Source organism: Equus przewalskii, chromosome 10 (genome assembly GCF_037783145.1).
Source record: "Equus przewalskii isolate Varuska chromosome 10, EquPr2, whole genome shotgun sequence".
Taxonomy (NCBI): domain Eukaryota; kingdom Metazoa; phylum Chordata; class Mammalia; order Perissodactyla; family Equidae; genus Equus; species Equus przewalskii.
In genome coordinates, this window is record NC_091840.1 from 14,075,041 (window position 1) to 14,091,416 (window position 16,376).

Consider the following 16,376-nt stretch of genomic DNA (forward strand, 5'->3'; position numbering starts at 1 on the left):
AATAAATACAATGACATCCGAGCTACTGCCCCTATTATTTTACTATAATATAACTGTCAAATGCAGACTCTCAGAAATTTTATATATTAAAAGCCTCTTTGACCTAGTAAAACAAAATATAAATCCCAAGGGACTTACTATTTAAAGCAGATGATGTATAATGTTGCCGGGCTGTCTGGGAAGAAATAACTGAGCTAAAATCAAAAGTCTGTGGGGAGTGGGCATGAATTACATATTTCTTACTGACAGTTATTCTCATTGGCTGCTGTGATTGTGAGCTATCATGTCCAACATGGCTGAAAAATGTTTGCAGCCAGGCATTTTTCCACTTTTGGGGTGTGCCCAGGAGTGCCAAAGATCCTTGGAAATGATTACCTCTACCTGAAATTACAGTACTTGCCTTAAATGAAAGAAATATTTTCTAGGCTAAAATTCCTGAATTTGGAAATATCGGTATATCGGCAAATTAACAAAATTACAGAAATATTAAAAAATCTTAAAGGAAATAAAAATGGGTTTTATACAAGATGGAAGCCCTTTAGAAATCTACATTCTTAGAAAAGATTTAATAATGTTTTTAAGTATCAGTAAGATTTCATAGGTGTGGAATTTCTCAGATAAATTTAGATACAAGGGAGCTAGACTAATCCAAGCCTCTTTGTCTTCTCCTCTAAACTGTATTTCTTAGGGAGGGTTAGTGAATTACACAAGAGTAAAAAAAGCAAAAGATAAAACAAAAACACCACTTTACAAAACAAGAAACCAATTTACTAGCTGTTAACTTTTAGCCCAATTTTCCCCAGTAAACATACGCTAAAAGAATACAAAGGCTTCTCAATCAAAACATCTAATTTACAAATCTCTCCGTAGCCATTGACAATCTAGTACGAAATTGTAAGCAAGCAATTCACATTTCTTCGGTCATTTCAGAATTTGAAGGTGAAAGATAAGAGTTGCTTTAAAAGAAGCCTATAGGCATTGAAAAGTTAAAAAAAAAAGTTTGCTAGAACACTATTTGGGATAGTCACTACTTTAGCAAGGGCTGCTATTTTATCCAATAGAAAGTATCTCAGACGTCCACTTACAGGTAAAGGCACCGACATAACTACATTCCCTCCGTAGACAGCAGGTACATAAAGAATACTCGTCCCAGTGTGAGGATCTATTCTCTGAACAGGGCTTGGAGATTTCCCCAAATTAGGGTGAGGTCCAAGAGGAGGTGGAGGAGTGTATGCTCTAATAGGATTGCCAATAAGTACGGAAGGATTGGGCTGAACTGAAAAATAAACAGAAAATGGATGCACTCAATAGCTGTACATATTCACCCAGACAAAAATAATTTAAATCATCCAACAGCAAAATATATTTCCCAAGTTTGCCATGAGCTATCTTATAATTAAAAGATTATCAGTGTGGAAGAGTAAAGGATATTTAAAAAACAATTTTTATAATCTTCCCTAAAATCACCTTGAGATATACAAAGTATTCTCTTTAATAAACTAGCACAATTTTAAATGTCTTCAAAAGAGCCAGAGATGGGTCCTTCAAGAGAGAACACCATGCGCACACATATACTCTCAGTAAACATTCTTCTAAGACTGGGAAAATATATACAATTCTTCAGAAGAAAGTTCTAACTTGTAATTGTTACATAGTCCCGTACAAAACGAAGGTTAAGCAATTGTTATTTTAAAAGCATAATTCTGCAACATTTTAAATTATTTAAACAAATTTTATCTTGAAATTTGTACGACCCAACATTTGTAGGATTTAAGTATGTTCCAAAAACTCATGTTGCATAGCACGCTTAAATGTTCTTCCTCGAACTTCTAGATATGTACTTTGGTACCTACAAAATCACCCTTTTTCAGAAATGACACATCAAAGCATTCACAAGATTAGATGTGTTGACTAAAAGAGTTAAGTGAGTTCCAAAGTGGGGGGTGTGAGTGTGTGTGTGTGTGTATCCCTCTCCCCATCCTCCTCTTTCTAATGATGAAATTTTAGGGCTAATTTTTCCACTTACCAATTCCATCATTCTGGAAATGATCATTCTGGGTATGATGGAGGTTTTTCCCCTTTGGAGAAAAAAAGAAATGCATAGTAATTTAAACATTTAATATTAAAGAACAATAACCATTTTCCTAATCCAACGCAAATTACATACATACAACAATTAAAATTTAAAGACTGTGAGGCTGTAATTAATAACCATTAGACTGTTTTGAGCCAACTTTCTTTCTAAACACTAGGCCTCAAGTTGATTTCTCAGCTTCAAATTAAGGATATTTAAAATTCTTTTTTTTAACGATTTTTTTAAATAAAAAGAAATATAGAAGCAATGGGACTGAAACCCAAATTCTATTCCTTTATAGCTTTTCTATAAACTAAATGACAAAATGTAAGTTGTTTTTCAAGGGAAAAATATCAGTCTTCAATTCTTGAGGATAAGAACCCCTAAAATAATAACATGAATATAAACATGGTTTGGGATTTTTGATATTTTGAGTGTAACTCATGGGACTTTAAAGTTCATATAATGATATACTAGTCACCACTAAAAATGATGACTTTTAGGCAGAAACAATATTTGAAAAGACAATGGTTCTGAATTTCTGGTCTTTAAAAAATATTTTTCTCTTTCCATTGGCTAAATGTAACACGCAAAGCCATTATACAAGTAGCACATTATACAACTTACCCTTAGACACACACAAATTTGTTATTTGTACATTACATCTGAAAACTAAAGGAGAGATAACGTCTAGCAGGAAGAAAAATTCAATCTTGACCAAAGCAAAAGTACAGCAATGCTTCGTTTATCTATCTAACTGTCAGCAACATTAAATATTCAGATCAGCACTAAACACTGAAGACTTATGGTCATCAGTTAGTTATGGGTGGGAAAGAGCAGCTAAGCACTAATTCTTAAAAAGTAAGGGGCCAGGCCGGTGGCACAGCAGTTAAGTGAGCACGTTCTGCTTCTCGGTGGCCTGGGTTCGCTGGTTCCGATCCCAGGTGCAGACATGGCACTGCTTGGCAAGCCATGCCGTGGTGGGCATCCCACATATAAACTGGAGGAAGATGGGCATGGATATTAGCTCAGGGCCAGTCTTCCTCAGCAAGAAGAGGAGGATTGGCAGTAGTTAGCTCAGGGCTAATCTTCCTCAAAAAAAAAAAAAAAGAATTGTAGTTGGTCTACTAACCCAAAGAGAATGTTCAGTGTATGGTACTAGCTATAAAAAACAAACTTCTGAGGAGTAGAGAAGTGATAAGGAAAGCAGACAGAAGAAAGCAGAAAAAGTGAAAAGGAGAAAATAGCAGACAGCAGAGATGGCAGGAGCAGGTGAGAAGATCAGAAGCATAACCAATTAGAAGTGACAACTAGAGCAGCCAGGGGCACATACACTGACAGAAGAAAGGAGAGCTAGTGACAGAGGCAGAAGATAAGATAGTTCCAAGAGGGTAACAAACCCTTTAGATTTCTGAGCCTCTAACAACCCATCAACCCGGGGCAATTGTGTAGCACACGAGAAAACAGTGATTTAGTCAGTGCAGTAGGCAGAACAGCCCCACAAAGATGTCCACGCCCTCATTCCTGAAACCCATTGATATGTCACATTATGAGACAAAAGAGACTGCAGCTATAATTAAAGTTATGAACTTAAAATAAGGAGATTATCCTAGATTATCTGGGTAGACCCAATCTAGTCATATGAGCCCTAAAAGCAGAGAAATGTCTCCAGTTGGAGTCAGAAAGATGTGGCAGAAGAGGAAGTAAGGGACGTGGCAGAAGGGGACATCATAGAGATTCCAAGGGTAAGAAGGATTAAACGCACTGTTGATGGCTTTGAGATGCAGGGGCCACATTCAAGCACTGGAGAGAAGCCTCCAGAAGCTAAGGATGGCTCCACTCCCAGCTGACAGCCAGCAAGGAAAGAGGAACTGCAGTTCCTCAAACAAGGACCTGCATTCTGCCAACAACCTGCATGACCTTAGATGGAGATTCTTTCCAGAGCCTCCAGAAAAGAGCCCAGTTGGCCAACACCCTGATCCTGGCCTTGTGAGACCTGGAGCCAAGAAACCAACCAAGACCACCTGGACATCTGACCCAAAGAAACGTGAGATAATAAATTTGTGTTGTTGTAAATCGCGAGGTTTGCGTTAATTTGTTATAGCAGCACTAGGAAACCAATACAAAGAGTAACCAGTCTAGGGCAATCCTATACTGTAAAGCTGGAAGCATGCCAGACAATATACACGAGCACTCTGGGTGCTGTGTGACAGACTAAATTAGAAAGCAACTCTGGAGGCCAGTGCCTGTGGCCTAGTGGTTAAGTTAAGTGTGCTCCACTTCGGCAGCCCGGGTTCTGTTCCTGGGCGTGGGCCTACACCACTTGTCTATCAGTGGCCATACCGTGACGGCAGCTCACACGCAAAACAGAGGAAGACTGGCAGCAGACGTTAACTCAGGGCTAATCTTTTTCAGAAAAAAAAAGGTAACTTTGGGCCGATCACATAAAACGATAGTGGTATATCGACAAGTATAATTCAGCACTCTGTACAATTTTATATAGGAAAAACTCCTCTAGGACATTTCAACTTAGCATGCAACTGTGAAGCAGTAAGTGTACTAGGTCTATACAAAACATGCAATGTTTGGTTGCTTCTAAACAAAATAATAATGTAGCAGTAAGCTAGAGCTGACTCTGTATAAACTTCATTCCACGGTGATAATGCCAAACTTTTACTAATAAATCTTCGAAAGTATGTGTACCTTTGGTAGAATGCTAGTTAATGCCAGGATTTTTATAAGCAAATGTAGCCAAATCATCTATTTTTGATGACTTTTTACTCAACCATTTATTCATTCAAATATTTACTTTTTCATTCACTCATTTTTGCATTGTTTTCCACTTACTCATTTTAAAAATGTTTATGAGGACCCACCATATGTCCACCCCTGACTGGGCACTGAGGTTACTGAGGTACACGAAACTGACACATTTTCTGATGTCTGGACAGTGAGACACAACATAAGCAGCTAGAGATAGACAGTGAAAAACAACTCACAAATGAAAATCTATAAAATAATGCAATAGTCTTTTCAGAGGATCAATTTGTCAATATTTTCTATCCACTGAATACTTCTTACAGGGTGTGCAAATGAATCTGTTTCATTTTAGCAAAGCTTCCAAATACTGCTCCCCACATGTGCCCAGGAGTTTAAGCAAAATGAAGACAAGCACATTGTTCTTCTATGTGCTAATTCTGCAGGCACCCATGGAACAGACACTTTACTGTAAATGAGGCCTAAAGAGAGTGAGGCAATGAAGTGTTAGCTAGGACTACCTGTTCCTCCATCCCCTAACATTCTGTACCCTCGTGAAACCTAATCACAAAACTGTTGTCTTCGTGAGGAGAATAAAGTTACTCGGTTGCTAAACAGCTAGGGTATGTCTTTTGCCAAACATAGCCCTGAGGAAGTAGATCCTGGATCATTTTTAACCACCATCCAGCCTTCTAATGACTTCATCTACATGAAATCCTATTGGGAGTTTAAATCTTGGTCTAACATTAACCATACTAATTTTTAATATTCCTTACCTACAGAACTGTGTTTAAAAGTGTGTTAAACATTAAACAGATCCAGGATGGCAGTGTGAGTAGTCTTCTTTGTCTCTCCCCCTTTGAATCTACAACTAATTGGACATTCATCGCTTAACAAAGGATATCCATATAGCATCTCAGACGCCTGAGAGACCCACGCTGCTATACATCAGAAGGCGGACGGACTTCCCTCCGGGAGGAGGTGGAGATAGGTGAAAACTCTCCAACCCTGACCCCCGAACAGCCTAGTACCTGCAAGCGGCTTTCTTCCAGCAGACGCCCCCAGAACATCGCCACACACCAAGAGCTGGAGGGAGCGCACACCAGAGGAGCAACAGTGGAAACAGGTGACCAGAGCCCTACCTAAGCCCCCTGCAATTACACCTAAGCCCAGAGGGAAGCTCCAGTGTTACACACCAGAGGCGGCAGGGAAAACCCCTACCCGCCATTAGCAGAGAGGCCCCGCCTAGCATCCACAATGCCAGGAGGCTCCCAGAGAGAATCCCCAACAGGGCAGCAGCCCGCCAGCTGCCGCCGCCGGTCTCACGGACTGCAGCTGTTGCCCAATCCGGGCTCGGGACTACCGGAGATCTCCTGGGAGAGGACTGCGGCTGGGTGGAGCTTCAGCGGCCGGCTCCACAGCCCGGGGGGAAACTCCAGAGTTCCATCCGGGTAGCAGGCAAAGTCTCTACCTGCCATTAGCGGAGAGGCCCCTCCCAGCATCCATAACGCCAGGAGGCTCCCGGAGAGAATCCCAAACGGGGCGGTGGCCTGCCAGCTGCCACCGCTGGCCCCACTGACTGCGGCTATCGCCCGGTCAGGGCACGGGGCTACTGAAGATCTCCTGGGAGAGGTCTGGGGCTGGGTGGAGTTCTGGCAGCCAGCGGCCGGCGGCATGGCCCAGGGGGAAACTCTGGGCTTCCGTCCTGGCAGCAGGCATAGCCTCTACCCGCAAATAGCGGAGATGCCCCGCCCAGCACCCACAGTGCCGGGAGGGTCCTGAAGAGGAGAATCCCAGGCAGGGCAGCAGCCAGCCAGCTGCCACTGAACTCAAGGTCTCCGGCTATCCCCCAGACAGGGCAAGGGGCTCCCCGAGATCCTGGGGGAGAGGACTGGGGCTGGGTAGAGTTCCAGTGACCCAGCTCCATGGCCCAGGGGGAAACTCTACAGTCTCACAGCAGCCTCAGCGAAAGCCTCTGCACAGCACTAGTAGAGAGCACCCACCCGGCAACCACAAGGCTGGAAGACCCTGGGACAAAAGTAGCATAGCTAGGTGAGCTAACCACAGACTGCAGAAGATGCCCATAGCTCTGCTGTGACCCATAGTGGACAAGTGAGATTTTGTGGGTGCCGACAGTGACAGAGCTGCAAATATAAGTGATCCTGCCCCTGGCCACTGGGAAAGCCCATAACACCGCTGCAGACCCTAAGGAGGGAGCACGTCTAGGTGGTCTGCAACAGTAGGCACCAGCAGTCTGAAGTCCCCTTGTGATGGCCCCCATAGCTGAAGAGGGAACCCACAGGACCACTGTGACTACGAGGAGGGGCCCAGGCCCAGTTAGCAACAGCTGAGAGGGTTCCTGGTTGGTGCAGTATAAACAGCTGTTCCCCTACCACACCAGTAGAAACAAGTGGAAGCAGTAACTAAACTCTATCTCTATGTGGAGGCACAAATCTACACCATCAAGCAATAGGAAAAAATATATTAAATCTCCAGAACAGAAGGAAAATGACAAATACACAGAAAACAATCCCAAAGACAATGAAATATATAACCTAAATGATGTTGACTTCAAAACAGCCATCATTAAAAAACTCAATGAGTTAAAAGAGAATTCAGATAGACAACTCAACGAGTTCAGGAGCTATGTCACAAAAGAGTTCGATACTATAAAGAAGAACCAAACAGAAATACTGGAAATGAAGAACACAATAGAGGAGATTAAGAAAAATCTAAATGCACTGAACAGTAGGGCCGATAATATGGAGGAAAGAATTAGCAATTTGGAAGATAGGAATACAGAAATGCTGCAGGCAGAGGAGGAGAGAGAACTAAGACTAAAAAGAAATGAAAAAACTCTCCAACAATTATCTGACGCAATCTACAGATTCAAGGCTATCCCAATCAGAATCCCAAGGACATTCTTTACAGAAATTGAACAAAGAATCCTAAAATTCATATTGGGCAACAAAAGACCGCAAATTGCTAAAGCAATCCTGAGTAAGAAAAACAAAGCCAGAGGCATCACAATCCCCAATTTCAAAACATACTACAAAGCTACAGGGATCAAAACAGCATGGTACTGGTACAAAAACAGGTGCACAGATCAGTGGAACAGAATTGAAAGCCCAGAGATAAAACCACACATCTATGGACAGCTAATCTTTGACAAAAGAGCTGAGGGCCTACAATGGAAAAAAGAAAGTCTCTTCAACAAATGGTGCTGGGAAAACTGAACAGCCACATGCAAAAGATTGAAAATTGACCATTCTTTTTCACCATTCACAAAAATAAACTCAAAATGGATCAAAGACCTAAAGATTAGGCCTGAAACAATAAGTCTTCTAGAAGAGAATATAGGCAGTACACTCTTTGACATCAGTTTCAAAAGAATCTTTTCGGACACTATAACGCCTCAGATGAGGGAAACAATAGAAAGAATAAACAAATGGGACTTCATCAGACTAAAGAGCTTCTTCAAGGCAAGGGAAAACAGGATTGAACAAAAAAAAGCCCACTAATTGGGAAAAAATATTTACAAGCTACTTATCCGACAAAGGGTTAACCTCCATAATACACAAAGCACTCACACAGCTTAACAACAAAAGAACAAACAACCCGATCAAAAAATGGGCAGAGGACATGAACAGACAGTTCTCCAAAGAAGATATAAGTATGGCCAATAGACACATGAAAAGATGTTCATCATCACTAATCATTAGGGAAATGCAAATCAAAACTACACTGAGATATAACCTTACACCCATCAGAATGGCTATGATTAACCAGACAGGAAATAATAAGTGTTGGAGAGGATGTGGAGAGAAGGGAACTGTTACACATTGCTGGTAGGAGTGCAAACTGGTGCAGCTACTATGTAAAACAGTATGGAGATTCCTCAAAAAATTAAGAGTAGACCTACCCTTTGATCCAGCTATTCCACTGCTGGGTATTTATCCAAATAAGTTGAAGACACAAGTGCATAAAGATACCTGCATCCCTATGTTCATCACAGCATTATTCACAATAGCCAAGACTTGGAAGCTTCCTAGGTGCCCATCAAGGGATGAGCGGATAAAGAAGATGTGGTATTTATACACAATGGAATACTATTCAGCCATAAGAAAGGATGAAATCTGGCCATTTGTGACAACGTGGATAGAACTTGAGAGTATTTTGCTAAGTGAAATAAGTCAGAGGGAGAAAATCAAATACTGTATGATCTCACTTATAAGTAGAAGATAAAAATAACAAACGAACACATAAGAGACAGAGATTGGTTTGGTGGTTACCAGAGAGGAAGGGGGAGGGAGGAGGGTGAAGGGGGTGACTAAGCACACGTGTGGTTAATGGATCGTAATTAGTCTTTGGGTGGTGAACATGATGTAGTCTACACACAAATGGAAATATAATGATGTATACCTGAAATTTATATAATCCTATAAACAATGTTACCACAAAACAAACAAACAAACAAACAAAAAAGTGTGTTAAACATTAAGAAAACCTGGGGGAAAACTGTATGGCTTAGTATCACATTTTCAGAAATATCAGCTTTTCTAGCAATGAAGTAAATTCCCCTTCATCAAAATATTCCAGGACATAAAATAAAATATCTGGGATTTGTTTCAAAATCCTCCAGTGTGTATATGGGGGGTGGGGGACTGTAGATGAAAAAGAGTAAGACTAAGTTGATAATTAATGAAGCTGGATGACAGGGAATTCATTATACTATTCTCTCTGCTTATGCATATGCTTAAAGTTTTCTACAATAGAAAGTTAAGTAAAAGAGGACTCGTACAAATTCAAACCTCAAAACAATTTAAGGGAAGTAAAAGAAAATAGTGGAGAGAGGAGGGAGATAAGGTGACAAAAACAACCTTTGGCTCCCTATACATCAGTTATTTAAAATTATTGATTATTACAAACGATATAAATAATCAATAATTTTAAATAACCAGCTATATAAATAACTTGGTGAACCACTATGTTACTGACATAGAAACATAAGAGATGATATTCATTAGATTAGTAAACAAGATTTTTTTTAAAAACTAAAAAAGAAAGAAAGATGGCTGCTTCGGCCTTTAATTGCACAATCTTCTCATTGAAAAAAAAAAGCCACACTACACTCTACCGGATGCATTATAACCACTATTCACTTATTAGATACTTACTCAGCACCCACTATGTACAATGAGGGGGGCTAAGAACTAGGGGTCATCAAAAGTATATAGAATAAGATTTTTGTCTTCAGGGAGTTTATGGTTTTGGAAAAGCAAGTGGATTCAACATATAATTTCTTTACCCTTAAGCAAAAACAAAAAGCAAATTGCAGGATCTTGCTTAGGGTCAGTACATATTTGGTAGCATGGCTTGAATCTAGCTGCATGTAGAGTACATTAATTGATGCTTACATTGCTCAGTTAAGAAAGTATGAAGAGTTTACTGTATTTAAGAATGTGCAAAGGATATAATGATTTTGCAACTTTTTAAATAAAAGAATAAAATTTAAAAGCTTCTAACTGGGTTCCCTACTTTTCACATATCCTAAGCTACCTGCTGTTCCCCATAAGCTTGTTCTCTTATACCTCTCGCCTTTTGTATAAGCCCTTTTTAAGCTTCTTCACTCATTCATCTAAAAAATGCTTCTAAGCAGTTATGATGAGCCAGATGTTGTTCTCGGCACAGAACTAGAACAGGCTAGAGCAGTAAATAACAGAGGCAAAAATCTCTGTCCTACTGGAGCTTACATTCTAATTTTTGAGATGTCTCCCCAGTCTCCCACTATCTCCATCCACTCAAGTGGACTTCTAGACAAGAGCTCCATAGTGGAAACTGCCTTGAATCCACCTCTTCCTCTCACCATCACCTCTCCAAGATTTGCCACAAAGTGACTTGGGGGCGAACTTGCTTATCTCTGCTTCTCTAGCACCTACCATAACAGCTGGCACATGGAAGAAACTTAACTGTTTGATAGATAAGTTCATTATTCATTTCTTAATAGTTTAAGCTTTAGAAATCTAGAAGACACATTTATGCAAAATGCTTAACCCTCTAGTAATCTCAAATCACTAAAGCATAATTGCACATTAGGTCCATTTTTATTAAACTAAGAATATACAATAGCATATTAACACAGAAAGAAGCTCTCTTTTCAGCTTATTATCTATTTAGCTAAAAGATTTTCAAGATATTAAACCATTAATTATTGCTTACACAATAGGTTTTACACTTTTAAAATGAAGCCCAAAACTGATATACTCTCTTAATTCATGTCAGTAAGTTTAATACCATGCTGATGACTATAAATACACCAACAAAACACCAGAACAAACACTAAACGTGCCATTCTCATAACTTTCTTTTCTAGATAGTTAAGCGCAAGCATTTTTTTCAGGCACTTTAGCATATAAACCAGCTGTCTCTGCCCAAAATAACGATGGTTCACAAGTAGCAATGGCCTTGACTCCCCCACCTCCACTCCCAATGACTGGACTACTACTCATACAACAAATACTGGTCAAAATCAACTAAAAGTAATCTTCAAGAAGTTCACCAAATTTCCTTACTCATCAACAAAGGATTAGAACAATTTTCTTTATACAAATATTATTATTATAATATTACTCCTTATAAAAAATACGCTATAAGGGCATGCTTTTAATAAGTGTGATACTCTTTTAAACTGCTTTGTTTTATTCACTTCTCGCTAAAACAAGTGTATCAGTAGAGAGGACTGGGAGGTTATATTATACAAAGGACACCAGAAGTAATCAGGTACTTGAAAACTTTTTAAGGATGACTATGACATTCAGCATGGCTAGACATCACACTGTATTTTCACTTACATGTCCAGACTAGACAAGCTCCTTGCAGAAACTGCTTGCCGCCAAATGTAACCTTCAATTCCAACACTTAAAGAAACTTGCAGCCCAATAAACCTTTGACACTTCTGTGCAGTTCTCTCCCTTTAACCTCTTCAATTTCATTAACAGGCTTTACCTTGGGGGGTGATTGCTGCAGCTTGTTGGTATTTCCTGAATGCTGCAGTCTTAGAGCCCGGGGGATAAATTCAGGTGCCAGTGGATTCAATACATATGTCTTCTTTAGTTCTAAAGCCTCTAGCTGAGCTTTGATCTGTTCAAACGTGATTCCATGTAGGCTATTATTTTCATGACACAGGGCAATAAATCGCTCCCAAAATTTCCTACAAAAAAGATTTAGAAGATCAGTTTACAATTTCAGTGGATGAGATCACAGAAATGAACATAAGCAACTAAAGATAATTTCAAATTTCCTCCCCCCAACCCAAATCCTTAGATCCAATATTCATCTGACTATGATTTGGGTACAATCTTTCCATCAGATTACAAGACTCCAGAAGTTTGATTCTGAAACTATAGTCGTGTCTAGTACTGCGGAACATACAAATTATGCTCTCAGTTAATTTTAGCTGATCAATGCAAGTAACATGGTCAATGCTCAACTATGGACACTAATTCAAAGCGATGGTTTTTGTTATCCACATAGCAAGTAAAGATTTCAAAACTGATAACTCATTTTACAGAAGATTTGTACTTCTGGGCATACTCATGTACAGTATACAATATCCACACATGCACATATATAAATTAAACTAATTTGAATTATGGGCTCAAAATAGCCTGGTGCTAGACGACTAAGAAAGCCGACTCAGGACATAAAGCTGAGCCACAAAGTAGATAATCCTTATGAGGATTCTTAAAAAATAACTAGCTACTCCTATATTTTTCTCTTACTTAACAAATGCTTGTCACAAGCACAACTTTTAACATTGACTAAGTTAAAAGAGTTAAATTAATTATGAAAAATACAGGAAGTTGGAATGTTAATTTTAACGTTGATTATTCATCTCCTAATCAAATTAATAAATACTAAAGGAGAAAACTACTTTCATAACTTGTTGCAGTGGTATACTGTTATTTCTAAAGTTCTGAAAATTGATCTCCAAATATTAAAAATATTAAATACATATTACAAAAGACAACATATAAAAAGTTTTAAATTTTTAAATGACTGTTATAAACATGCATACCTATCTTTAACAGAGGTTCAAATAATGTTTTATTATGCTATAAAAGATATGTAAAATGATTTCTTCCCAAGTTGGTATCCTTGTGTCCAGGTGGACAGCAGATAATCAAGATGGCTTTAAGAAGCATAAATGAAAAGGTTTTAATATAAAGTACATGAATGGGAAATGAGTTATTAATATATTCATAAAACTTTGCAGAGTTTAATTTCAAACTATATTTCTCTTACATAGGCCTTCTACCATCTTTCCTAATTTTTTAAAGATGAGTTTAAGAAATGGATTCAGAAAAAATTTCAGGCCTATTTGTCAACAAGAGGAAAAGTAAAAAATGATACAAAATATTAAATATGCATTTCTGACAGATGTAAAGGCTAACAGGACAGTCACTCAGTTACAGAAAGTATGTGTTGCTAAGAAATGCACACTAAAAGTTGCCCTTTATTTTTACTCTTAAGAACCCTTTTGAAGGAATTGAGTTCTTTTCTCATAGTCTGACAGGTAAAGGAGGATTATTTTTTTAAAAACTGGTTTTTAAAAAATTTATTTTATTTTTTTATTTTTTGAGGAAGATTAGCCCTGAGCTAACATTTGCCACCAATCCTCCTCTTTTTGCTGAGGAAGACTGGCCCAGAGCTAACATCCGTGCCCATCTTCCTCTACTTTATAAGTGGGACACCTGCCACAGCATGGCTTGCCAAGAAGTGCATAAGTCCGCACCCGGGATCCGAACCAGTGAACCCCACCCAGGCCGCCAAAGCGGAGCATGCCAACTTAACTGCTGCGCCATAGGGCCGGCCCCTGGATTATCTTTAATATAGCACTCAGGATCTAAAATCCACAAACTTTCCCACCCTTTTGATTAAAAAAAAAAGCTGCAATATTCAACTGTATTCTACATGCTGTATCAAAAGGAAGTTTCTTTTGGTCTAACTGATAAGGTATCAGTTTCAGAGAGTGGTATTTCATATTTGCATTGAACTTCAAGAAAGGGCAAAACAAGGAGAGAATGGATTGGCCTTTACTCTAGATTAGTTTTTAATATCAATTTCTTATAACATATTTTCATTTCCAGCTTACACAGCCAAAATGTTAGCACTTGCTCTATTTTCAATCTCTTTTTTAAACTCCACACACCTGATCCAACACTGTCCTCAGTGATCTCAACAGCACTGAACAGGAGTTAAAGTAACATGGAGTTCAGCAGGACCTTCAAACAACTTCCCATTTCACAAGAAGCTAGTAGCTCAGTGACAGTCTTTGTCTGTAAGATCCCAGGGATCTCAAAGAAACAGCCTTTGAGCTAAAGGACACCATTTCAGAAGTAACACTAAAACACTTAACATAAATTAATCAAATTAAACTAGTTCCAAAAGTAACCTGAAATTTCCATTTTAAATCTCACTTGTCTCGATTGCCCCACGGATAGAGCAAAATGGTCAAGCGCATGGATTCCAGACTACACAGCCTGGTTTCAGTCGTGGCTCTGTCACTCAGCAGTGGCGTAATTTCAGGCAAATTACTTAAAGTCCCTTTGTACCTCAGTGTCCTCACATGTAAAATAGGGCAGCAACAGTCTTATTATCACACCTTATTACTGAAAAGAGTTTTATTTCTCAGTTTTAAACTTCCAGAGAAATGTACTTTTTCTTCAAAAATTCTTAGTTTTAAAGTTAAAAACTTCCCTTTTTTCTCTCTTTGTGAAGGCTTTCAAAGACCATTCAGACTGCCCTTGAACTCCCCAACACTTCAATGAAATACTATGCACGGCACTAGAAGGCATTTCTGAACACGTAACTGGAAGATCCTTGAGAACCCGAGCACACTCAGAAGGAAGACAAGAATTCACCACTGTGGTTCTGTAAAGGCTTCGCCCACTCTCAGCCCTCTCCCTAGAATGGTAACATATTATTATGTCAACAATTTGTTTAGTAATGTTGGTTAGTGAACTCAAGTGTGTCTCTACATTGTAACCTTACTTTTAATCACTGCATGAACACAAACTGTGCTTTTGTTTTTATGCTAACCTTGCTTCTAGGATCACTGATAAATCACTGAAAAATCACTTGGGGTCCTTAGGTCATAGAGAGAGAGTGTGAGTGTATACATACACATATACACACATCTATACACATATGTGAAACATGTTTCTCTCTCACTGAGTAAATGGAATTTGCTAATGAGGAAATTCACTCAAAGGAAGACCTTCTCCAAACACAATGGCTTGGAGAAATGCATCACTCCCCTCTATGCCTCTCCCCACCCAGTGCAGATTTTCATCACTTCCTGGGAAAGGTATGGGAACCAACCCAATGAGAAGAGCTCGGATCTGGAAGTCAACCTGATATCTGCTGGACTGAACCACTTAACGGCTGTGTGACCTCGGGCAGTAACTTAAACTCTCTGAGTCAGGCTGCCCATTCAAAATACAAACAAAACACCCACATTGCAGGGTTGTTGGGATGACTGAACTAGACAAAGTGTGCAAAGCCCTTGACCAAGCACCTGGCACAGAGAAAGCTGTTGATAAACAGCAGCTACTATATTAATATTTGTTGGTTTAGTAAGCGGGGGGGGGGGGAGAAGTTCACTACATTCATTTCAAGTTAATGAAAATTTCTATTTAAAAATACTTTACAGCAAAAAACATATAACTGGTTTCCCTCTAAACAGTTACAGTATACACAGTAATTATTCCTTGAAACTTTGATCAATATTTGGAAATATCATCTTACTTTTTAGTAAATATTGAATGAGGGGGGAAGTCCTGATTAACTTAAACTACAAAGAATTCATTCTTCCATTATCATAGTACCTAAGATTCACATTGTGTCCTCCAGGTTTACTTGTATTGTGAGATTAAATTAATTTCTAATAAAACTAGAAAAATTAAAGCATAAATATCCATATGCCTCAACTACCAGCTCTTAGGTCGCAGCCATGACTAAACTAGCCCACATAACAGAGAACATTCCTGTTTAGTTACAGATCACAGGATTTTTCTCTCCCTACACAATATATTCACCTCTCTGAAAATATTTTGCTCAGCTTATAAACTAATTTGCAGTCCTTGACACATCCCAGCTGCGTAGCAAGAAATAAGCAACCAGTAGACCTGACTTCCAGTTAAAAATTAGCCCTGGATAATTCTGACAGCATGACTTTAGGAAGAATTATTCACCTATTTGCTCTGAGACAGTAATGATTTATGTCAGAGAAGGGGTGAAAAATGCTGATCTCATGCAATTCACAGTATAATATGACTCTATAGAAAGGTGTAATGGTTTAAAAAAAATAGTCATGTTGGTAAATGCTTGAAATTATTTATAAGGAGAATTCAAAATGAATGTGGCTCAAGACTATTGTATACCTATTTACTCCCCCAACAGTTTCTGGTTGTTTTTAATACATGTCCTATTTTATACATGTGTTTTAATGTATTAAATTCTAATCAAACTGTATGCATTTTCA

General features: G+C 38.9%; 1 protein-coding gene across 34 annotated transcripts in view; it reads right to left on the reverse strand.

The window, feature by feature from the left end:
* HELZ (helicase with zinc finger) overlaps window positions 1-16,376 on the reverse strand; it is a 177,060-nt gene that overhangs the window by 47,352 nt on the left and 113,332 nt on the right. For all 34 annotated transcript variants that reach the window (XM_070560226.1, XM_070560214.1, XM_070560230.1 and 31 more), the window contains 3 exons: window positions 11,837-12,041; window positions 2,027-2,078; window positions 1,086-1,276 (listed from right to left, as the gene is read on the reverse strand). In XM_070560226.1, the coding sequence (XP_070416327.1) occupies window positions 1,086-1,276; window positions 2,027-2,078; window positions 11,837-12,041 (448 nt within the window). The remainder of the gene's footprint in view (window positions 1-1,085; window positions 1,277-2,026; window positions 2,079-11,836; window positions 12,042-16,376) is intronic.